This window comes from Mirounga leonina, unplaced genomic scaffold (genome assembly GCF_011800145.1).
Source record: "Mirounga leonina isolate KUSES-001 unplaced genomic scaffold, KU_Mleo_1.0 Mir_175, whole genome shotgun sequence".
Classification (NCBI taxonomy): Eukaryota; Metazoa; Chordata; class Mammalia; order Carnivora; family Phocidae; genus Mirounga; species Mirounga leonina.
This window is the reverse complement of record NW_023270453.1, coordinates 4320434-4343756: the sequence shown is the minus strand read 5'-3', so window position 1 is coordinate 4343756 and position 23323 is coordinate 4320434. Positions and strand designations below refer to the sequence as shown.

The following is a 23323-nucleotide window of genomic DNA, read 5'->3' as shown; positions in this document are numbered from 1 at the left end:
TAATTAGTGATGTTGAGCATCTTTTCATGTGTCTGTTGGCCATCTGGATGTCTTCTTTGGAAGAATGTCTGTTCAGGTGCTCTGCCCATTTTTTTTTAATTGGACTGTTTTTATTTTATTCTTGAGTTGTGTGAGTTCTTTATAAATTTTGGATATTAACCCTTTTTCAGATACATGATTTTTCAAATATTTTTCCCCTTTGGTAAGGTTGCCTTTTTATTTTGTTGGTGGTTTCCTTTGTGGTGCAGAAGCTTTTTAAGTTTGGTGTAGGCCCACTTATTTTTGCTTTTGCTGCTTTTGGTGTCAGATTCAAAAAAACATTACCAACACCTGTGTCAAGGAAATTATCACTTATGTTTTCTTTTAGAAGTTTTATGGTTTCAGGGGCGCCTGGGTGGCTCAGTCGTTCTGTTCCATTGATTTGTGTGTCTCTTTTTATGCCAATACCATATTCTTTGATTACTGTAGTTTTGTAATACAGTTTGAAATTGGGGAACACAATGCCTCCAGTTTTGTTCTTTTTCTCAAGATTGCTTTGGCTAATTGGGGTATTTTTTGGTTTCATATAAATTTTAAGATTTACAAATCTAATTTATAGATTAGATATGTAAATCTAAATCACATTTTTACTGTGACAAGTGCCATTGGAATTGTAATAGGGATTGCATTGAATCTTAGATTGCTTTGGGTAGTATGGACATTTTAACAGTATTCTTCCACTACATGAGCATGGAATATCTTTCCATTTATTTGTGTCTTCCTCAATTTCTTTCATCAGTGTCTTATAGTTTTCAGTATACAGGTCTTTTACCTCCTTGGTTAAATTTATTCCTAGGTATTTTATTCTTTTTGATGCAGTTGTAAATAAGACTGTTAATTTCGCTTTTTGATAGTTTGTTATTTGCATAAAGAACCACCACAGATTTTTGTATATTGATTTTGTATCCTGCAACTTTACTGAATTGGTTTATCATTTCTAACAATTTTTTGGTGGAGTCTTTAGGGTTCTCTCTATATAATATGTCATCTGCAAACAGTGACAGTTTTACTTCTTCCTTTCCAATTTGGATGCCTGTTATTTCTTTTTCTTGCCTAATTGTTCTGGCTCCCAAAGTCTCTTTTCAATTAACAGCCACCTAAGTACTGTTAACATATCAGACCACATCACTTTGTGGCTGAAAACCCTCCGGTGACTTATCTCATTTAGAGTAAAAGCTGAACATCTTGATTGTGACCTGAAAAGCCACATCAAACCCGAGAGCTCTGACCTCATCTTTTGTTCTTATCCCTGGTTCCCTCCACTCAGCCAGATCTTGTCTTCCTCTGGCCTGCTTCCCCATTCAGGCCTCTGCTGTGCCACTTTCCTCTGCCTGGAGTTCACATATCTGCATTCGCTCACCCCCTTCATGCTTTTGTTCAAATTCCACCTGCCCTGTCCCCTTGCATCCGGGTTTTCCTTACCTTGTTTTAATTTTTCTTTTTCTACAACATGCCTTTGAACATATACTTTGTCTGTGATGTCTGTTATTTATTCCTTGTCTCTCCCCCTGGAATGTAAGCTCCTAGAAGGCATGAGAATCTTAGTTTCTATTGTTCACTGTCCCAAACAGTGCCTGACACACAAATAATGAATGGATGAGAACTCTAAAGAGGTTTTCCCTAACTGCCCATTTCATGTTGCCTATTCACCCTTCACCCCCCATGGTTACTCTCTATTCACATAACTTTTTTTTTTTTCCTACTTTGTTATTTGATATCCCCTCTACTAGAATACAAAATAAGCTATGTGGGGGCAGGGACTCAAGATAGTAAACATGTTCTTATAAATATTCATTAGGGGAATCAATTCTAGAGAAGAAGGACTTTGAAATTTCTCAAATCCATTAACTGCATATGTAAATTTTATCTTGTGACAAATCTGATGATTTGCTTATTCAGTCAGAGTCAATGTTCAGTGGTCAGAATACATAATTAGTTACATTCTTTTTATCACTGTGGCTTGAAATATTTGGCTGTTAAAGAATTCCCAGGGGTGGGGCACCTGGGTGACTCAGTTGGTTAAGCGGCTGCCTTCGGCTCAGGTCATGATCCTGGGGTCTTGGTTTCGAGCCCCACGTCCGGCTCCCTGCTCAGCGGAGAGCCTGCTTCTCCCTCTCCCTCTGCCTGCCACTCTGCCTACTTGTGCTCTCTATCTCTCTGTCAAATAAATAAATAAAATCTTAAAAAAAAAAAAAAAAAGAATTCCCAGGGGTGCCTGGATGGCTCAGTCAGTTAAGCATCCTGCTTTCGGCTCAGGTCATGATCCCAGGGTCCTGGGATCGAGCCCCGCATTGGGTTCTCCCCTCAGTGGAGAGCCTGCTTCTCATTCTCTCTCTGTCATTCCCCCTGCTTGTGCTCTCGCGCTCTCTCTCTCAAATAAATAAAATCTTGAAGAAAAAAAAAAAAAGAATTCCCAGACTCTCCTTGGTAGTTTATAATAAATTAGGCAAATATTTTTTAAAAGTGCAATGACTGGTAAGACTCAAGACAAGATTTTTTTTACAACATGCTGTAGAACCTTTCGCCTGTATGTAAAGGGAATCAAAGAAGATTTTCATTCTATATGGGAAGGATTTTTGATTATCACTGAAAGTAGCAAGTTGTACAGGGAAGAATAAGTGGGCACTAAAGTATTAATATGTAAAAAAAAAATAAAACAGCTGTGATTTTATTCTGGAAAGTACATTACCATCCCTTCGGTTCCTGAGTATTTCCTGTGTGAGACTCAGTGGTGATTCTCCCATTTGAGTCCTTTTTAATTATGGAAGAGTATAGCAGGTTTTATAGGAAATGATTACCACAAGAAAGTAGATCAAAAATCCAATTTGATTTTAAAGCTCTTTTCTATAGTCTCATAATAGGTAGCTGGGTCATACTTTTCTTTAAGTTTCTTTTAAAAATATTGTAAGTTGGGGCTAGTTAATATTTAGACAAATCCATTATAGACATTAAAACATATAGACTATGGATTTTTCTTATATGTTATTAGATATTGACAGTTTCATAATGAAAATGGAAAAAAACCTACCTTGCTATTGAGCATAGTAAAATGCATCTTTATATTAAGAAGAAGAAATTAAGAAGAAGAGCCTGGGTGGCTCAGTCAGTTAAGCATCTGCCTTTGGCTCAGGTCATGATCCCGGGGTTCTGGGATTGAGTCCTGCATCAGGCTCCCTGCTCAGCGGGAAGCCTGCTTCTCCCTCTGCCCCTCCCGCTGCTTGTGCTTGCTCTTTCTGACAAATAAATAAAGAAAATCTTTAAAAAAAGAAAAAGAAAGAAAGAAAGAAATCAGTGCATGAAAATTCAAATAACTCTACTAATCACAACCAGAAGTTTGTTTTGAGTGAATTTCATTCTGCTTTTTAACAGTAGGTATTATACCACTAACACATTTTTAATAAACATTTTGTTGAATCCATTAACATGATTGGTTTCATTATTAACTCATTAATTCATCATCTAGGAAGAAAACTAGAAATAGTGCCATAAACTTGCTATAATCCGTTTTATCACAGTTACTTTATGACCAAAAAGTTTTTGGTTTGCTTGTTCTTTGAGATTCTACATGTCAGATCATATGGTATTCATCTTTTCTGTCTGACTTACCTCACTTAGCATAATGTCCTCAAGGTCCGTCCATATTGTCACAAATGGCAGGATTTCCTTCTTTTTATGGCTGAATAATATTCCATTTATCCATCAATGGACACTTAGGTTGTTTCCCTGGCTTGGCTGTTTTAAATGATGCTACTGTGAACATAGGAGTGCAGATATCTCTTCAACATAGTATTTTTGTTTCCTTTGGATATATTCCCAGAAGTGGACTGAAACAGATTTTTTTAAGTTCATTATTGCCTACTTATAATAACTGTGTCCTCATAGCCTTAGGTCTATGATTCCAGAAGTTTGCGAAAATAAAAAAATTTGCTCCTGCTGTAAACCTCAAACGTATCTCTAACAAGAACCTGTGGGCTGTCACTGGCCCAACCTCTGGAGCACTGACGCAGCTTCCTTTGGTTATGTGAAAAAGCAAGTCCTGTGGCCCCAGAGCTGTGCATGAACACCCCCTGCACCTGCTAGTTGGGTTTCCATACATGCCTGTGCATAACCAGATTCCGGCATCCATCCCTCAGCACAGTAGAGCATATGGCGGCAGGATGAAGGAGGACCTAAAGGGAGGCTAGACGGCATGAGTCAGAGGCGGAGGAGGAACAATTGGGAAGGCTGAGATGTTGGTGGGCCATCCTTCTGGGTCAATAGGCTGGACTGGGGCTGGATTGGGCCTGGGGCAGGTGGTGGTGAAACCAGGTGGTTTGGATCTTCAGCACTCAGCTGTACTTAGAACTCCGTGTAGGCATCACTCAGAAGAATTCTACCCTGAGATTGTAAACTGACAGAAACTCCCCAGGCTTCCACAATTGGAGCCAAAGCATCTTTGGTGATACAGTAGCACAGAAAAGGAATCTTTCCAAAAGTAATAAACTTGCAAAGCAAAGTTAGAATGCTCCCAGAGTAACTGTAAGGCCAGTGAAAATCCTTAAAAGTTAGTCCAGGAAACATTTTATCATAAGGAACTTTGCAAGATTTTCTTACCCTTTTCAAATATAGTATATATATTATAAATTCCTTATGTATATATTCTTTATAGTATAGTCCATATATATATATATTACATTGTACTATAATATAGTAGCTGTGGTCTTTCAGCTCTCCCTGTTCAACATCTTTTGTGCATTGTTGAAAGCCACGAAACCACATATGTTTTATTTATTTTATTTTATTTTTTAAAAGATTTATTTATTTGACAGAGAGAGACACAGCGAGAGAGGGAACACAAGCAGGGGGAGTGGGAGAGGGAGAAGCAGGCTTCCCGCTGAGCAGGGAGCCCGATGCGGGGCTCGATCCTAGGACTCTGGGATCATGACCTGAGCCGAAGGCAGACGCCTAACGACTGAGCCAACCAGGCGCCTCACATATGTTTTAATATCTTAATTCTGTTTGCATGAAATAGAGTTTTATATGTTGTGGAAAACAGAAGAGAGAAAAGTCATATACAAACAAACAAAAACCATGATTTGACATTGTTACTGATTTATTGGACCACAAATTGATTCAAGTACAAAGAGGCAGAAATACATGACCTTTACAGTAAATGCCCATAGTTCTGGTTTTTTTTTTTTTTTTTTAAGATTTTATTTATTTATTTATTTATTTGAGAGCGAGGGAGAGAGTACAAGCAGGGGGAGGGGCAGAGGGACAGGGAGAAGCAGACTCCTCGCCGAGCAGGGAGCCCGATGCGGGACTCGATCCCGGGACTCCAGGATCGTGACCTGAGCGGAAGTCAGACGCTCAACCAACTGAGCCACCCAGGCGCCCTGAGCACCTTGTAGTTCTAACACATGAAACTGCTCAGTGTTACCTGTTTTGTTTTTTTTTTTAATGGACTAAATGACGCTACAAGGCAGACTTTGGCCTGATTTTTTTTTACCTCTTTCTGTCCCAATCAATTTTTGAGCATTTTGTAAAGCACAATTTTCAAGTGTTCAGAATTTCACCTGGACATTTAGGTGCTCTAAAATTGCTGTCAATGTACCCTTTTGAATGAAAGGCAGCCCAAGGCTGCAGAAGGCTCAGGCTTTAGAATGAGATCATTGGGTTTGAATATCCCCTCCATTATTTGTGGCCTAGGAGAACTTTTTTGAGCTTCATTTCCCTCATCTGGGAAAACCAGTTGCTGCTGGGATTAAAAGAAATGCGCCAGTCTCTGCATAATACACAGCACACCACTCAGACGTTCTGTAGTTCTTATAATTTGATTATAAGTCGTGCCGTGTACAAGATGAAGGAGGACATGGAAGAGAAGAATAGAATTGCTTTACATCTGTATTATTTATTCATCTCCCTTTTCAAACATATTTGAAAACAGACCAGAGAGAGGTACTATGGTGAAATGACACAACCTTTTGAAAGCACTTTTGCATGCTACTCTGGAAGATGAGATGATCTACTCTTCTACAAATCGGTACCTACTGAGTGAAGAATCTGTTCAGCTTTAGTTCACAAGCTGAAGTGCAGCAAACTTTTAATTCTGTGTGCCAAAAAGGCGACTACAAAATGAGAGGGCTTTACCAACCACCTTATGCTATGGAGCATATACCGGGTAGAAGGTACTAAAAAAAGGCAAAGGAATCCAACCACCTTGTTACGTGGACCCAGGGGAGTGAGAAGCAGAGACTGGTAGGAGAGTATTCCCCCACCTCCTGTGGCCTCCACCGCCACAAAACAAGTGAGCTGGGAATCCAGAGCAACGCTAGACTCCAGCTGTGGCATTGGCCTGAGAAAGTTCTTAGGATATTAATGAGGTTAAAAGAAAGTGGAATTAAGGATCACATGGTCTCCCATTCAACTTATTATCCCAGTGATTCTGTGGAGGAGGGTGATTCCAAATCTCAATCTCTGTTGGGATTTAAGTGCTGTTCCACACTAGTCCTGCTAGGACCCTACCTAGGGCTAAGGGCCACCTTTACATGTGTGTTTTCTGCCTTGCTTCCTTCTTACCATGGGTCACTGAAGCACGTCCCGGGGCCCTGAGGAGAGAAGCGCTGCTGGAAAAAACCATTAAAAAAAACATGGCAGGCTTCCTTCTGGGCTGAAAGTGCATATGTGAGTGGGAGCGAAGCCAAGAGGCCTGAATGAGGAAAAGAGGAAGTCCTGTGAGGACCCTACAGCCAGCAGGCCAGAAATGTGGGTGTCCACTGAAAGCAGGGTATGTTTGGTTAAAAAAATAATGGTTTCATGGGATAAACATTCAAAGATTCCTTAAGCCATGTTCCGTTGGGACTTCAAGTTGGTTAAAAAAATAAATGCCTCTGTGACTGAGGACTACGGAAGAAAATGAGAATTCAAGAGATGGGACAGTGGAAGCAAACAGATCTGGGGAAGCCGTACCATGTTCTCATGTCGGAGATAGTATGAAAGAATGCACGCTGGAGAAAACCATCTTGAGGGGCTCATTCGTTAAGCTCAGGTCATGATCCCAGGGTCCTGGGATCGAGCCCCACATCGGGCTCCCTGCTTGGCAAGAAGCGTGCTTCTCCCTCTCCCACTCCCCCTGCTTGTGTTCCCTCTCTCGCTGTGTCTCTCTCTGTCAAATAAATAAATAAAAATCTTTAAAAAAAGAAAGAAAACCATCTTGAATGTAATCGTCATTTAGCATTACGGCATATGGCAGGTCCTCAGCTCTCTTAACTAGTTTGGTCTGAGGAGCGTCACAGTGGAAGAACACAGACGAAACCGTTCATGTAGGGCCTTAAAAGATGGGTGAATATAGGCAAACACTTATTTAGGTATGGCATTTATTGTGGTGTATAGCAAGTGCCCATTTATTTTTTATTAAGATTTTCTTTCTCTTTCTTTCTTTTTCTTCCTTCCCTTTCCTTTCCTTTCCTTTCCTTTTCCTTTTCCTTTTCCTTTCCCTTTCCCTTTCCTTCCCTTTCCCTTTCCCTATCCCTTTCCCTTTCCTTGGGGAGGAGCAGAGGAGGAAGAAGAAGGAGGGGGAAAGAATCTCAAGCAGACTCCCTACTGAGCCCAGAGCCTGACACGGGGCTCAATCCCACGACCCTGAGATCATGACAGAGCCAAATCCAAGAGTCAGAGGCTTAACTGACTGAGCCACCCAGGTGCCCTGCAAATGCCCATTTATTGAGCACTCTCTATTCAGAACACTGGCCTGGCCTTGTGCGTGCATATTTTTAGAGTTTGGGTTTTTTGGGGGAGGACGGGCAGTGGTGGTTAGACTCCACATATAAGTGAGATCATATGGTATTTGCCTTTGTCTAACTTATTTCATAAGCATAATGCCCTTGGGTCCATGCAAGTCCATTGCAAATAGCAGGACTTCCCATACCTCATGATGTGCATTTTCTGAAATCCCATAATCATGCTGCCATATTGGTGTTATTACTCTCATTTTAGCCATGAGGAAACATTGCTCAGCGAGGGTAAGAAATCATGCCCAGGCTGCTCACCTGGTAAATGGCAGAATCAGAGCTCAAATCCAGGCCCACTTAAAATGCCCTGTTCTTGAACCCATGCGAATGGAATTGATGTAGAAAATGTCTTCCATGCAGTAGGTGCACTGCTTGAGTTAAAGCTGAAAGGAGTTCAGGGAACCAAAGGTGACATCATCATCTGGCCCTTTTGGTTCGCATCCTGGAGTCTTTTTCTCTTACTTTGATAAAAGCCTTGTTTCTCCTCTTCACTTTCACTGTTGTCCATTCTAATTTTAGAAATAGAGTTCCTGTAGTAAAGACACCGAGGGACGGGATTCCACTGTTCTTTCCTCCTCATATGTTGTATACAGCTGATTCCCCTATACAGCTCCACATTTAATGTGAGCAGTACTGGTTACAAGATGTGAGCCAAGCAAGGAGGAACATTCTGTATTTATGTCTTAAGACTGTCAGAATATAAAATTATTATCTGTGGCCCCTGTTACTATATGCTAGCCTGCACCACACCTTCAGTTTTTCTGTGTTTCAGTGTTTCCTCTTCCTGGGACTACAGTCTGTGAAAGGTTAATGCATAAAAGACATGAGATTTTTCATAGGATCCTCTGTAGAGTTGTATGTTTAAAATTTACGTCTTCTAGAGATGAAAACACATATGCAATGCTTAAACTCTGTATCCTCCAACGAATAAAAGACCTTAAGGGAAATGAGAGATCACGCTAACATTAAAAAAAAAAAAAAAAAAAAAACTTGGATCTACATTTTTGTGATCAGAAACTCTCCTGAATAATGGAAAGATCTATTCAAGAAAATCCTATTTCTAGCAGTAAAACCAAGTCTGATTAAGACTATGTCTTCGTTTAAAGGGCACCGTCATATAAATTGCTGGTTGCAATTTAAAATGGTGCAGCCCATTTGGACGGTAATTTGGAACAGAATTTAAGAAAGTCTTGATAACTCATGGCTTACTCATGCTACCTCTGGGAATCTGTCCCAAGGAAAGAATTCTAAATAGAAAGAGGCTTTTTGTATAAAGATCTTTCAAAGTAGAATATTTATCTGTGAAAAAAACTTATAAACCTACATAGCAAAAAAAGGTAAATAGTTGGAATAATTTTTAAATGGTAGATTTAAAAAGCGTATCATATAAATAATATATTACTTTAAAAACTGGAAAAAGGTGAAATATGATTATAGCTGTGGGAGTAAAATCTATAATATTTAAAGAAATTTCAAGAAAAAAATGGAAGCACCATCACTTTATCAAGGATTGTGTTTCACAAAAATAGACTCAAAATGGATGAAAGACCTAAATGTGAGTCAGGAATCCATCAAAATCCTAGAGAACACAGGCAGCAACCTCTGTGACCTCAACCACAGCAACTTCTTGCTAGACACATCTCCAAAGGCAAGGGAAACAAAGGCAAAAATGAACTATTGGAACTTCATCAAGATAAAAAGCTTTTGCACAGCAAAGGGGAAATAGTTGACAAAACCAAAGACAACTGACAGAATGAGTAAAGATATTTGCAAATGTCTTAACAGATAAAGGGTTAGTATCCAAAATCTATAAAGAACTTATCAAACTCAACACCCAAAGAACAAATAATCCAATCAAGAAATGGGCAGAAGACATGAACAGACATTTCTCCAAAGAAGACATACAAATGGCCAACAGACACATGAAAAAATGCTCAACATCACTTGGCATCAGGGAAATGCAAATCAAAACTACAATGAGAGACCACCTCACACCAGTCAGAATGGCTAAAATTAACAAGTCAGAAAATGACAGATGTTGGTGAGGATGCAGAGAAAGAGGAATCCTCTTACACTATTGGTGGGAATGCAAACTGGTGTAGCCACTCTGGAAAACAGTATGGAGGTTCCTCAAAAAGTTGAAAATAAAGCTACTCAATGATCCAGCAATTGCACTACTGGGTATTTACCCCAAAGATACAAATGTAGTGATCTGAAGGGGCACATGCACCCCAATGTTTATAGTAGCAATGTCCACAATAGCCAAACTATCAAAAGAGCCCGGATGTCCATCGACATATCAATGGATAGATGATGTGTTAATCTAGATACAATGGAATACTACTCAGCCATCAAAAATATGAAATCTTGCCATTTGCAACAACCGTGGATGGAACTAGAGGGTATTATGCTAAGCGAAATAAATCAATCAGAGAAAGACAATTATATGATCTCACTCATGTGGAATTTAAGAAACAAAACAGAGGATCATAGGGGAAGGGAGGGAAAAATAAAACAAGACGAAACCAGAGAGGGAGACAAACCATAAGAGACTCTTAATCATAGGAAACAAGTGAGGACTACTGGAGGGGAAGGAAGATGGGGAGATGGGATAACTGGGTGATGGACATTAAGGAGGACATGTGATGTAACGAACATTGGGTATTATATAAGACTGATGAATATCACTGAACTCTACCTCTGAAACTAATAATACACTATATGTTAAATAATTGAATTTAAATTAAAAAAAATAAAAAAATAAAGGATTGTGTTTCAGTGGTAGAATTATAGGCAACTTTTTTTTCTTTCTTTTTTTAAAGTCCCTATTTCTAGACACCTGGATGGCTCAGTTGGTAAAGCATCTGCGTTCAGCTCAGGTCATGATCCCAGAGTCCTGCTCAGCAGGCAGCCTTCTTCTCCCTCTGCCTGCCACTCCCCCTGCTTGTGCTCTTTCTTTCTCTCTCTGACAAATAAATAAATAAAATCTTTAAAAAAAAAAAAAAGTCCCTATTTCCATTCGAGGAAGAGCACCTTCTATGTCATTAAAGATCATAGTGGATACCAAGAATCAGATTTCCTATACTTATGTCCACTCTGTGTCTACTGTGCCTTTATCCAGAATGTGGTAGCCTTTCTCAGTCTGCATATTGTGGATGGATCTGAGTGACTTCTTGGCTCTTAGCTTGGTCCTCAACCCAGACAACAATCCTGTGAACAGATTAACTGGAAAATTTGGAAATAAAGATGGGCTCTTATTCCAAATCCCCATTTTTTCCTCCCTGACAAGCCAGGCAAAAGAAGAGCTCCTTCAGTAGGGAGAAACTGCTCAGAAAAAGTCCATGTGCCCACATTGTGAAAAAACACAATGCCAGTTAAGACAATAATACCGCTTTTCACCGTTTCTGTGCTTACCTGTTTTTTCCTCACCTTGTAGATAAATGGGAATTGCCTAGATAGAGGACAAATACTTAACCTGTAAATTTGCAAAGCATCAAATAATGAAGGATGGCTTAATTCATGTGACCATCTTCAATGGTTGACCGAACTCAAGGAGGAAAAATAATAGAATTAAAGGTCATTGATGGGCACCTGGGTGGCTCAGCCGGTTAGGTGTCCAACTCTTGGTTTCAGCTCAGGTCGTGATTTCAGGGTCGTGAGATCAAGCCCTGCATCAGGCTCTGCGCTCAGTGTGGGGTCTGCTTGAGACTCTCTCTCCTCTCCCTGTGCCCCTCCTGCTGTGCTCTCTCTCTCACTCTCAAATAAATAAATCTTAAAAAAAAAAAATTAAAGGTTACTGATTTCATAATTCCCTGCAGCCATGAATTAGACATAGTCTCTGGTTCTTTTTTCAGCCCAAACACTGTACTTCTAGAATTATATCATTATTCATTAAAGTAGCTGTTTGGGGTGGGAGTGGCAGTTACTAGGTCTTTTTCACTGAGACCAAAGAACGGGGCACTTTATCCTTCTGTGTGTGTCTCCTGATTTCCAGTGGCTACAAGTTATTATGTTGTAAACACATGTTTCGGGACTTCATCTTCACCTTCATTACTTGTAGTGCTTTCAAAGAGAACAGTGGCCTTTCCCTAGTTCAGAAATGGGTGGTATGTGGTGCACAGTGCAAAGATTTCCCATGCTGTGAATACTAATGAACTGTTTTGTGAGAAGGAACACAGATGGAAGAAAACAACAATGACAGTAGATAATTCAGTGTATGTTGGATGGTATCATGGGGAGAAAAGAGAGGAACTCGGTTGTTTCTTTTTTCTTTTTCTTTTTTTTACTTTTTTCTTCCTTTCTTTTTCCTCTTTAGACAAAGCCCGTTGCATTTGCTGTTCGGACAAATGTCAGCTATAGTGCAGCCCACGAAGATGACGTTCCGGTGCCAGGCATGGCCATCTCCTTCGAAGCAAAAGATTTTCTGCATGTTAAGGAAGTAAGGAAAAGGATTTGAATTTCTGCCCGCATGCGTTTTCACCTTGAGACATCATTTCTTCTCTCTTACTGCCGTGACATAGCATTGCACGTGGCCCCCCCTTGTGTAACGTGAGCAGATGCAATGCCGCTCAACCTTTTCTAATATAAATATAACCTTTTTAAAGAAGAAAGAAGTCAAAGGCATCTTGCACTAACTTCAGGGCTCCCCTGGGCTCTGTGACCCAGAAATTGGGAATTACTGGAGTAGAGGATCCTTTTTTATGCATAACCTGTACTTTTTCTTTTAATTTTTAACCTTGGCCGTGTGTCGTTTTCCCCTCACGTCTCAAGTTTAACCATCTGGGGAGGGTTAACAATAATACCTAGAATTCATGATCTCTCCTCTTCTGCTGACAATGCCTGAACGCAGACCACCGATGCCCTGGACCCTCCCTGGGTGGTAAATATCTGCTGTGGAAGAGAGAATGGTAGGCCTTGGAGCTACTAAGGCAAAGGAGTAGAGCAGAACACTCCCTTTTTCTCCATGCCAAAAGTCTCCACCTGTCAGTTAACAATGATTCATATCCGTACACTGGAAAAATGCACCCTTAGTTAAGGTTTATTTTGAGTCAACATTTATCAAATGCCTGCTCTGCAGAACATGGTATGAAAAGAGCAGAAATTCCCACTGAATGATGTTCTCAGTGTGAGTATGAGGTTTCCTTGGACCTGCAGGAATGAGAATTGGAGCGACTTGCATCTGAGGGATGATAGGTCATGAGGAGCATATGTAAATTTCAGTGCTCACTGTGATACGGGCTGTAAGTAAAGGAGGTGATGACTGCCAATTAAAAGAGCTTAGACTAGACTCCAATAACAAAAATGTATTAAAAAAATAAATCCATACTCTAAAACTCTGGTAAAGAGGTAAAGAGGTACAGTTTTAGCCTTGACTCAAATATGTTTTTTTATATATGTAAGGAAAAAAAGCCCAGAGAATTTATTTTTTTTTTTTAAGATTTTATTTATTAGAGCGAGAGAGAGCACGAGCAGAGGGGAGGGAGCAAGGGCAGAGACAGAGGGAGAAGCAGACTCCCCACTGAACAGGGAGCCCGAAGTGGGACTCGATCCCAGGACCCTGGGATCGTGACCTGAGTCGAAGGCAGATGCTTAACCGACTGAGCCAGCCAGGCGCCCAAGCCTAGAGACTTTAGAGCCTACCATTTCATTAACTTCTAGAAAGAGATATGAATACTGGCTGGGAAGGAAAGATAGAAAAAGTTGTTAGAATTAATGACATGCCTGGAATCTGGCTTTACAACAGGAAGTTAGGTTAGTCCAGGGTCCCCTCCTGATGGCTGCTATTTGAAGAGAGATCTCTTTTCTACCATGGAAGGAAAAGAAAAACAGAGTGGATAGTCTTCTTTGAAATGCTCAAGAACAGACTGGAAAGATACCATTCAGTTGAGAGAAGTAAAACCAAACATAAACTGTGAACATCCACATGAGTAGAGAAATCCTCTGTGAATACTGTACCATAATCAGAAACCTGTTTGCACAGAGGGACATTTTGCTCTGACACAAGATATTTCAGGTAGATTTCGGTTTTTCTCTCCCACTCTTAATATTTTTAAGTAATCTGATTATAGAAGAGGCCTCTAGCACTCCATAGTTCCTAATGGTCTCTTGATAGGAAGGGCTATTAATCTTTGAACCAGGGGAGGTGATCCTACAGAAGCTGCACTGGAATTCAGGCTAGTCTCAAAGCATAGCAGTAAAGAGAAGGAAGAGTCTAGCCTGCCGATGGATTGCTGAGCTCGTTGACAATACTTCACTCATACATGCTCAACCACAAAACCCTTAGAGTTTCTCCAGTTGTGATGTTGAGGCATAGTTTACTGTAATTGCCATAACATGCCTCTCCACCGAAAATAGTTAACGTAGAAGAAAAACAATCTGAAGGCATGAACTTCTGTGCACTGATGGCAAACAAATTTGATTTTGTCTTTAGAAATTTAACAATGACTGGTGGATAGGACGATTGGTGAAAGAAGGCTGTGAAATCGGATTCATTCCAAGCCCGGTGAAACTAGAAAATATGAGGCTACAGCATGAACAGAGAGCCAAGCAAGGGAAATTCTACTCCAGGTATGAGAAAAACAGCGTTTGTGTAGATGTCCACATTATATGGTCATTCGTGTCTTCCTGTTTTCTGTGTCCCGCAGTCTTTATTATGTGTTGAAAAGCAGACTCGCGGTATGGTTTAGTGATGGCATCCCAGCGTCTGATTTTCATCTTATTTGGGAATCAAATTAATTGTCCTCATTAATAATAAAGGCATCGAGTATTAAGTTTGGGCTTCAGTGCAGAGGAAGTTCTAACGTCCTAATCTCTTACTGAAAGCATTCTGGCCCTGAGCAGCCTTGGTGACTAATCCTGGTGTTGCTAGCTGCCCGGCAGGGTGGGGAGGCATTTTAGACATGACTGTCTTAGTCATCACTGGCCAGGAGCAGGTCTTGTGATCTGTTCATTTCATCCTCACTTGGCAAACTCAGTTTTCAGGTCTACCCATTGCTAAGCACTTACAGGGAAACCCAGTATGAAACCAGTTAAAACTGCCTTTGCAAATAGCAGTTAAACGAGTTATGTAATACGCTGGGGCTGAGTACTCCTTCCTAGGATTCTTGAAGTTATATGCCCCTCAATAAAAGAATCACTGGAAGACTGAAAAGAATTCACTCCGACATGGAGTGAATTTGAAATTGAACCTAATGCAGATACCTCTGAGAACATGGTCTGCTTCTCCGTGTGGGAAGGGATGTGATTTGGGCAAATCTTTTCGCTAATGTGAACAGCTAGGCTTCTGTTTTCTCTAGCTTAGATTTTGTTTGTTTCTATAATGCTGTAAAATCCTTTGTATTCAATGGTAATACTTTAGCATTAGCAAGAATTTTTTTTTTGATCAAGCATCTGCAAACCAGTAAAATATAAGATCCTTTTTGGTTTGGAACATCCATCTTCTTTAGTATTTTGTAACTGTCAGGTTCTTTTAGTTCAGATGCAGTTCCTCCCTTTTTGGAGACCTCTACCTCATCTCTGGCTTTCATAAATCCCTACGTTATTGGCGGCTCTCAGATTGTGAAATGCATGTAGTCATATAGAAGTAGATGCGTGCAGATCTACAAAGCATGTGCATCTGACTTGTAGGATGTTGAAGATCTGATTCTGTTCATACAATTTCCAGTGTTCTCCTGGCTTTATTGTGTATTCTTGTGTGTATTGTGTATTCTTCTGTTCTCTGTATTGATCCTGGTATCTTAATACTAGCTAATAAAATCTCAATGTGGAAAATTATTTTCATAGGGTATAGATATTGCTGTTTTCAATTTGGCGGTATATAGGTTGTTGAGGTTTGATGTTATCTCAGATAGGGGATGCTTGTTTGGCTTTATTTGTTAAGGATAATTCAGCATTTTCAAGCGTTTTCCTGGTCAAGTAAGTTTAGGACAGTACTAGGTAGGTACTAGGAAATTTTTTTTTTTTAAAGATTTTATTTATTTATTTGACAGAGAGAGAGAGAGCACAAGCAGGGGGAGCAGCAGAGGGAGAGGGAGAAGCAGGCTCCCTGCAGAGCAGGGAGCCCGATGCGAGCCTCGATCCCAGGACCCTGGGATCATGACCTGAGCTGAAGGCAGACACTTAACCGACTGAGCCACCCAGGTGTCCCTTTTCTGGGCCTTTAATACATCAATGTGTACTGTGAATCTGGGTAGTGGGATGGGGATATTTTTCATGAATATACTAAAATTATCTTAAATTTTTCTTGGTTCATGTCTTTGGAATAGCATTTTGTAGAATGCATTATGGAAAATTTGGGATGGGTTTTTGCAGAGACATACTGGTCTTATCTTTCTCTGCTTATTCGTGTACAAACTGAGAAAGGAAAACTACTTCCCAAAGCGTAGGAAGGGAGAAGTTTTGGCCAAAATTGTTAAGGAAGCACGGTTTCCTCTGCCTCCCGCGTGGTCATCCCTGGTCTGATGTGAGTCATCAGCTCAGCTTTATAAGCGCTTGCGGAAACAGTAGGTACTAGAGCTTCCACTTTCCAGATGGGGCAGCAGGCAAAGGGAAGGTGGGGAACTTGAGCAAGTTTGCACAACTAGTAAGCAGTAGAATCAGGATGAAAACTGGATTGATCTGACTGTAGCCTGACCTCAGACAGATTACCCTGCTCCACCACACATCACGTAGTGAGGCCTGGCACAGCAAGGACAGAACAGATTGTTATTAATATTGCCATCTGTTATTATTTACTAGATTAGATAGATTGGTTTGCTATTGCATTTTTTTTTCCCTTAAGAGACTATGAATTACATTTGGGGAGTAACATCTCATAACTTATTCTAGGGAGCTAGGTTACCTTTCCTATAACTGGTTATCTTTTCTCTTGATTTTCTTGATTTTGTCTTTTCTCTTTACCTAAGCTTTTGCCTCAGTCTGTGAAGGCATTTTTACTTGCTTTTAGAGATTTTTACATTTGTCTTCTAACACTCAAAATACAGTTTTATTTTGAGGACGTAACCAGAATTCAGCAGTATGTAAAAACTCTGATTATTAAATTATAAAAATCGACAGAAATCAAAGGTAGTAAATTGGGGCAGAGGTCAGGAATGTTGCATTTGTCTAGAATGAAAAGGGCAAATTTGCATTTTGAACATTTTGACTGTGCTGTTTGTCGAAATTTTACACAATCCAAATAATACTTTGACTTTTATTAAAATTCAACGAGAATGTAAAACAGACCCATGCCTGAACTGAAATTAGACTTGGGACTTTAGAAAAAGTAAAAACAAAAACCAAACACATTAAAAAAAAACCAAAAAAAACTTCTGGAAGAAAATGTTTTGGTCCTGGGGTAATGGGTATATTCTTGTAAAATGACCAGAAATTGCTTCTATAAATACCACTTTTTATTAATTTTACATCCTGTCTGGTATCCTTGTTAAATGCACTGGCATATCTCTTAAGAACCTCAGAAAGATACGGAGGCTCCTGCTATAGCTGCTTTCCGTTTGTGATGTTGGTCTGTTTTACGCATTAAAATGCCAGAACAGAAGCAATACAATTCAACCTGCTTACTGGTGTTTTAGTGGAATTTATATTTTCATATTAATATTTATGTAACTTAAACATTGCCCTTTGGTGCATAGACATTGTAGCAAATTTTTTTTTTTTAAGATTTTATTTATTTATTTGACAGAGAGAGACACAGCGAGAGAGGGAACACAAGCAGGGGGAGTGGGAGAGGGAGAGGGAGAAGCAGGCTTCCCCCCGTGCAGCAGGGAGCCTGATGCGGGGCTCGATCCCAGGACCCCGGGATCACGACCTGAGCCGAAGGCAGACGCTTAACGACTGAGCCACCCAGGTGTCCCTGTAGCAAATTCTTTCAACTAGACCCAGGGTTGGCTCTGATAATAAATGTTAGGCAGTAAAACTGTCTTGCCAAAATCGCCTATCCCTTGCTACTCCTTCCCGTCGTCTTCATCTGTGAAGGGAGCCTTTTAGTAATAGGATATTTAGTGTGCTGGGATGCTGATAAAAAACATCAGTGCTCTTGTTCTGATGTTACGTCTAGAGTTTCCAAGACACTGGCATGTCACATATCGAATTTTAGAATGTGGTGGTTCCGTAGTATGTGCTCTTCAAATTATGCCTCAATGAACCAGGTCGAACCCTCCATGTTAGTCATGCATGAGACACGTTCCGAATGCTAACTGCTAGTGAAGGGTTAAATCATGTCACACCGTGTTTGTCCCGTTCCTTTGTGTGTCTTGCAAAGGTTAGCAAGTTCAGTATGGCAGTGTTTTTCTTCTATAGGTTGCTCAGGAAAGCTTGAATACTTTCGGTCTTAAGACACTAAAAGTGACCAAGCCGAGACAAAGAAGCAAACCAAATGAGAAGAAAACCCCAAGTCTTGGTGTTAACCTTAAGGTTCTCTGCACTGCTTCAGAGGGTCTCCAACCTAAGAAGCAAAGGAAGGCTCTGCTGCTGTCTCTCCGTGATGCTGGCAGAGAATTTGAGGGCTGCAGAAAGTACCCAAATTCTTTTCCATTCTCCCAGGGCCTTTTAAAATTAAACCTGGAATTTGAAACCGAGACTATTACATAGCTGTTTCAAGTACTCCAGGAATCTCCACTGGGAAATTGCTATTTTCCTCCTTGTAGGAAAGACAAATTTAAAGTTCAGTAGAAACCCAATGACTAATCATGTTTATTGAGCGATACAAATTTTTTAATGTCTGAAATAAGTGTCAGGTGTAATAAAATTTTTGCTTTACTCCAGTAAATCAGGAGGAAATTCATCATCCAGTTTGGGTGACATAGTACCTAGTTCCAGAAAATCTACACCGCCATCATCCGGTAAGTAGGCAACGAGTGCGGAATGGTACACTCTGCATTTCATGCTCTCCTCGATCTCCCCTAGTTGTGTGACTGTACATACACAGGGTCCCTTTGTGAACCCTAGAAGGGTTAAAAGCCATTAGAAATAAGAGTGCCTACATGGAGTAAGAAATAATATGGGGAAATTTTGTTCAGGGCTTTGAAAAAAGGAAATATGTCCATGTGTTCACTATAAGTTGTTTAGATGACCAAAACGATGAATGTGTCCAACTTTTTATCCCTATACACACACACACCCACACCGTGGTGCCCAGCACATCGTCATGGGCAGCGAATGGGTGAATGCCCACCATCAGCCACAGTGCAATGTGCGTTGTTGGCCCCAATATTCAATAAAGGCAGAAGAAGAATAAAAGCTTTCGAAAGCCAAGGAAAGGAGAATAAAGTGATGGTGATGAGTTTTATCCCAAAGGCTCTATGGAAGATGGAGGAGATGAGTAAAAGTCTTGAAAAGAGACAGAAACACTTGTAGGAAGAGTAACTATTTTCTTTCCAAGGCAGTGGAGAAGGATACCACATTAAATTTCAATTTCAGATGAATGAATAATTTTTTTCGTGTAAGTATTGTATGAGAAATACAGTAAAAAAAATTTTATCTGAAACTGAAATTTGACTGTATTTTTCTTTGTTAAATCTGGCAACTCTACCATTCTGGAGTTGTATATAAATTGGAGACTAATTGGTAGAATTGCAGAAAGCCCATAATCATCAGAATCTTAGTGTGCTAAGAGATGCAGATGAGTCAGAGTAAGATCGCAAGGACTCACCAGCAGAGTATTTGAGTGAAATGATTCCTAGGGTGATTTTGAGGAAGCTGAAGCTGAAAGTGGGAAGAGTGCACATCTGTGGACAAGTTAGGGAAGTGATTGCACTCTAGCCTGTCTTAAGAACAGGTTTCCCCTATTACTCCTGATCATGCCTTGTTCCTGAATGTTGGTGACTTTTAGAGACCAAAGTCTTAATAAAAATGATAGAACTTTTTAAGTGCAAAATCTGAGCACTTAAATAAGAAATAAATCGTTTTAGGATGCATATTGATTTCAAATACCTTGTACGTACGACTTGCAGTAATTCTGAGTTGTCCAAAATCAAGTAAAATAGTATGTTTGAAATGAAAATTGAAGCCCTTTTAGGGATTATGTGAGGCTTCTGTCTTCCCTCCACCAGTGGAGGGGAGCTGTTTACTGAATGCACAGGGCAAAGGAGGCTTATCTCCGCTCCTTCTCAAACATGTAAAATTATAGAGATTAGGACAGAAAGCTGTACCCTTTGTATAATATCTTAAAAGCTGTCTCAGAGACTCCAGAGGACTATCACCAGGCTCCTGAAATGGGGAAATGTTACATCATCTAGTGATAGTACTGCAGCCCCATCCGCAGAGGTCAGCACTACCCCTATAGACCAGGAAAAGTGTGTTTGTAAAATAACATTCTGTTTTTGTAGACAGATATTTATCATTAAAACTAAAGTTTACTAAATAAAGTAAAGATGATTTAAAACTTGATCCAAGTTTTATACAGATACAGGACGTTGGAATAACTTCTCTGAATACCGAGAACAGAAAACACTCGCGACTTAAAGGACTGGAGACATTTGCTAACTATGAATTTATAGTTGGGCACATCAGGAACCTGCTCTAATTTTCATATCAATGCCACAGCTTCTCTAAAGGAAAACTTTAGAGAATTTCTACAGAGAAGATTCCCCCACCCCACCTCCAGGGTAAACTGCCTAACCAGTCCAGTATGGATTGGCCTATAGTCCTAACTTTCACCTGTATCTCCCAGAGGCCCTATCTACAATTCACCTCACCCATTGCTAGACCGAAGAATACAAGCATTTGTCTAAAGTAAATATACTTGGAGTTTCTCAAGGAGTTGAAAAAGGAAAAATTTCTACTTCTCCTCTAGGTAATGGGGTGGTAGCCAGTTACACAACACACACCCCAGGCCTACTTGTGTGTGCCTGCATGGGTCACCCCAGCATGCCCCTCAACTGGACCCAAGTGTCTAAGATGAAGTTACAAATTAGATTTCAAAAAATGCTGCCAAGGCGCTCCACCAAAAAAAAAAAAAAATTCTGTTGAGGACCAATAGAAGAAACTATTTTCATATTTATGGAAGTAGTTTTCCCAAGTAAATACTAATGTTTGCCAAGGTCTGCAGATACAAGTATGAAACAAAAAAGGGCAACCATCTGAGTCTAATAAAGTGTATGGAGCTCTGAAGAGTTGAACATGCTTCTTAACTGTCTTAGTAAATTTCTTTAATGTGTTTTGAAAGCGGCCAAATGTTTTAGAATTCTCTGTGTTTTGGAATGAACCCAGATGCTTTTAAATTTAAGTTAACCAAAAGTCAGAACTAATAAATTGGAAAGTTCTCAATTTGGGATTCCGAGCCCTTGTGTCCAAATATAGGTAAATTTCAAACCTGACTCAGGCTCTGAGGCTATGTGTGGGTCGCCAAACATCTGGGCAATATTATAGCTAAACTTTTTATGCATTTCCACTCTTCCTATAAAAAATTTTTTAAAAATCCACCCACTGATCACAGCAGACCAGACTGAAGGGCCAAATTGTAAAATCTAATGTATGAACTTTGCCAACGTCCTGTCAACTCGGGACATGCTTGTAGGTATCCTCATTTTCAGAAACGCTCTCAGGAAGTACTGTCCCTTGAAGGTGGCCTCTACAAAGCCCAAGAAAAGATGAGAAAAGGAAAAATAGATGGGAATTTACCACTGGAAAGGAAACTTAGCTGATGCTGGTTAAGGTCTATCCCAGAGATAGTGAAGAACTGACCCAGATCCTCTCCATCGTAGCTGGGAAGACACAACATGCTTCCTAAGTTAGGATTCAATATGAAGAGCCTTATAGGGTTGGATAAAAGTCAGCATCAGTTCATAGCGTTTCTGTCCCACGCTGCATGCTGACCCTTTCAGTGCGTCAACGTGTGTGGGTGGTGCAAAGAGACTTATTTACTAGGTAAGTCTAACTAAATAGCTGGAATTAACTCAGACTGTTAGTACTTTCACCAGAGAGGGAATCCTACGCGCTCTCTGGGCGAGCAGGCGTTGATACGTGCAACGTTGTGCAAACAGTGCCAGGGAATCGCTCCATCACACACCTTCGACCTCCTCAGATGACTCAAAGGAACAATTAAGCGAAAGCTCTTAGTTTGCAAAAGGCTGAGTCACCTCATATCCGTAATAACCTCAAAATTGAAAAATAATGTGACGGCTGTCGGGTGATCTGCCCCCATACCGAAGAGGGTAGCAGCAGCTGCCCGAGTGTGACCTCGGTGTGCTCCTCGTGGGGCGCAGGGATGGGGGCTGCCCTGTGACGCCGAATGGTTATTTCCGATGGTAATTTGCTCCTTATCTGAATGGACTGTGGTTTTTGTTAGATTTCTGTGACCTCAACTAAACCACAGCCTAATTTTCTCCTGAGCTCCACTCTACGGCCCCTTCCTGAATCCTGGCAATGAGGATGGACCCCCCACCCCCCACCCCCTTGGGCTGGGGGAAGGAAGGGTGCCTGCATGGAGAGCGCTCACCTGCAGGGGCAGCGAGGTGTGGGGGTGCGGGCACAGGTGGGGGCTTGCTTCTGAGTCCCGGCTCCGCCAAGGTTTTTTTTGTTTTTGCCAAGAGCAAGTCCCTTAAACTCTTGAATTATCATTTCAATCTTAAAAATAAGGGGGTTGAAAGTGATCTTCAAACTACTTTCCAGCTCTGGTTCTGCGGTGGATAAAACCCTGTAGTAATTGCAGGTGGAAGCGTTTTTTATAAACCTCGAAATGAGATGATGGGTCTTTTTTTTTTTTCCATTTAACACTTAATCGTTGAGCGCTCTGGTTTTCAAGGCAAAAGATTTTTAAAGTGAAAGCATGTAGAACCACAGACCTAAACCTCTTGTTCTGCAGACAAAGAGACCCCTGCCATGCTCTCTGGGGTCTTCATGCCCTTCCACTCCATTTCTCATGTTTAATGCATTTATATGAGGGCTTCGTATCAATCAGTGGAAGTCCCCTTATTATGTCATTTTATTAGACTCATTTCATTTGGAGACCGATCTCCAAAGGAAATGTTTTCTAACTAGTTTTCAGTCAGCCTGCCTGAGGGGGTCTATACCATCTTGAAATCGTTTTAATCCTGTCCATCCCGGAAGCCTCCCGGGATCATGTGCCTTGTGTAGGACTCCTTTGTGTTGCCTGAATTGGGGATTTTTCAATTCTCGCTTTTCCCTCAGATGTCTCTTGCGTTTTTAGTGACGCTTTCCACATTGCCCTTACTTTTTTTTTCCCACACAAAACCAAGCAAAACAAGAAATCTGAGGCACATCGTGATAAAGGTTACCAATGCAGTTGCTTATTATCAGAAAGCTGACTGAATGTAAGACGTGAAGCCAGATGTTCCGGACCATACCTTCTATGCAGTTGACGTGGAAAACTATCAGTAGTCTATTTGAAACTACAAATTAAAAATGTTGCTCTAAAAATATTATTCAAGAGATCTAGCATAGAACTCACGTGTTCAAGCAGACAGATATCATGAGGGGATCTCTTGGTATTGTTAGGTTTGATTGCATTGCGTTCTTAACGTGCCTTACCTTTACATTTTACTTTGTTGACTATGCTG

At 40.5% G+C, this 23323-nt stretch overlaps 1 protein-coding gene across 4 annotated transcripts in view; it reads left to right on the top strand.

The window, feature by feature from the left end:
- The window catches only part of CACNB2 (calcium voltage-gated channel auxiliary subunit beta 2), a 382838-nt gene that overhangs the window by 328615 nt on the left and 30900 nt on the right, over positions 1 to 23323 (top strand). For all 4 annotated transcript variants that reach the window (XM_035021527.1, XM_035021526.1, XM_035021528.1 and 1 more), the window contains 3 exons: positions 12124 to 12246; positions 14239 to 14375; positions 18570 to 18646. In XM_035021527.1, coding sequence (XP_034877418.1) covers positions 12124 to 12246; positions 14239 to 14375; positions 18570 to 18646 — 337 coding nt within the window. The remainder of the gene's footprint in view (positions 1 to 12123; positions 12247 to 14238; positions 14376 to 18569; positions 18647 to 23323) is intronic.